Source organism: Coptis chinensis, chromosome 4 (assembly GCF_015680905.1).
Source record: "Coptis chinensis isolate HL-2020 chromosome 4, ASM1568090v1, whole genome shotgun sequence".
Taxonomy (NCBI): Eukaryota; Viridiplantae; Streptophyta; class Magnoliopsida; order Ranunculales; family Ranunculaceae; genus Coptis; species Coptis chinensis.
In genome coordinates this window covers 87,825,393-87,827,344 of record NC_141459.1, presented here as the reverse complement: position 1 = coordinate 87,827,344, position 1,952 = coordinate 87,825,393, and the positions used below count along the sequence as shown (strand labels likewise).

The window sequence follows — 1,952 nt, the reverse complement described above, 5'->3', positions numbered from 1 at the left end:
TTTCACAACACAAATCTTTAGTATGGTACATACATAAATATTGCATTTACAACAAGGTTCAAGGAACTCCTAAAAAACAAAATTCAAGGTATAGTTTTCACTCGGATGCTACGCGCTACTGATTTGCCTTCGCTATCTTGGACCAGAGATCTGCTGTGAAGATATGTAGGAAAGGGAGCTGTATGAGCCAGTTGTGTTGCTGCTTTGAGATGCATTTGCATCTGGAAACAACATAAGCATATTCGCCATATTAGATCCTTCAATGGTTGAAGCTTCAGTGAATCTCCGCCCATAGAACCACAAGAAGTTCAATCCTTCCACTCTTGGTACACCCAGAGGAATCTTCCCTTCCAACATGCTCACCACATTTGCCATGCTTGGTCTCAACATTAGATCCTCATGTACACAACACAAGGCCACTTGCAAAAGTTTCTCTATCTCCTCGCTCGTCACCCTCCTCTCGAGCTTTAGGTCAGCGAGCTCCATATACTTCCTTTGTTCATGCATTTCCAATGCATAGAGAGGAAAGTAAACAGGTAGTGCAACTGTAGATGGTGATGAATTACCACCACCATCATTGTCAATGCCAGTACTGATTAGGCTTTGGATTTTCGTAGAGCAGTTCTTTCTTCCACTAACAATTTCCAGTAGCACCATCCCAAAGCTATAAACATCGGTCTTGTCTGAGATTGCAGAGCTAGTTAACCACTCTGGTGCAAGATATCCGCGTGTCCCTCTCATTGTGGGAAAGTGACTGATTTCTCAAGGCTCAAAAGCTTCGAAAGTCCAAAATCCGAGATCTTAACTTGGAAATGATCATTCAAGAGTATGTTCTCAGGCTTTACATCGCAATGAATGATCTTTTGTTCACATCCACTGTGCAAGTACGCAAGTCCACGAGCTGTTCCCATTGTTCTGTCGAACCTTTCTTTCCATTCTAAAACTGGTCCTGCGCCAAAGAGTGTTCTGTCTAGGGATCCACGATTCATGTACTCATACACAAGCGGACGTTGTCGTCCTTGAGCACAAAATCCTCTAAATCTGACCAAGTTAACATGATGAGTGTTGCCAATTATTGCAATCTCAATACAAAATTCTTTCTTCCCTTGGTTGCTCATATTGCTTATTTTCTTCACTGCCACAATAGTCTTATCAGGAAGAGTTCCCTTATAGACATCACCAAACCCGCTAGAGCCAATCTTAGACTGAAACTTATTAGTTGCCACATCAAGCTCTTCGTACTCAAATCTCACTGGTAAGCCTGGAATGGAGAAATCATCAATTTCAGTTGAAGAATGAGAGCTTATCCGGCCTAGCTTGACCTTTTTCATTTTGGAATGCACTGCTTTTCTCCATCTAATGAACCCAATAAGTACAAGTGATATCAACAAAAACACTGCAGACGAAGGAATAAGCACCAATGCAACTAGTGGAAGACTTCTTCTCTTTTGTCCACCGACGACACTAATAGACTCTTGGATCATACCCCAATAAAGAGAAATGAACCGTGTCACTCCCACAAGCCAACCCTGCCTCAACAGGATCCATAAGTCCATTTATTCCGACTGAAGCAATGACATCCAAATTGGGTGTCTTGGCAACTTGCAGAGGAGAACGATACCCAAATCTCGGCAACGACACATCGCCCAATCCATCAATCAGCACGAACACTACTCGTTCCTTGGGATCATTGCCGATTCCCTCTCTTGTAAAACAGATGGAAGGGTGAAAGTAGTATTTTTTTTTTTTTTTTTAAAATAGGGGCAAGTTATTTTGTCATTGAGAGTTATTAAAATAAAAAAATTGGGTTCATAAATTGTTTCTATAATATAAATGGTTTTGAGAGTGATTATCAAAAAACCCTGTCCTCTAGAATTGTTTTGAATCTTGATTCACATTGTTTTGAATCTTGATTCACATAAGCCATAGTGATTGGATGTGAAGCCCAAAAC

At 40.9% G+C, this 1,952-nt stretch overlaps 1 protein-coding gene across 1 annotated transcript; it reads right to left on the bottom strand.

Moving 5' to 3' along the window:
• LOC147505434 (G-type lectin S-receptor-like serine/threonine-protein kinase At5g35370) lies at window positions 1-1,952 on the bottom strand. Its single transcript, XM_086557968.1, is given in 2 exon segments — window positions 1-752; window positions 755-1,952. Coding segments are annotated over 2 exon segments (1,422 nt in total). The 5' UTR covers window positions 1,557-1,952; the 3' UTR covers window positions 1-132.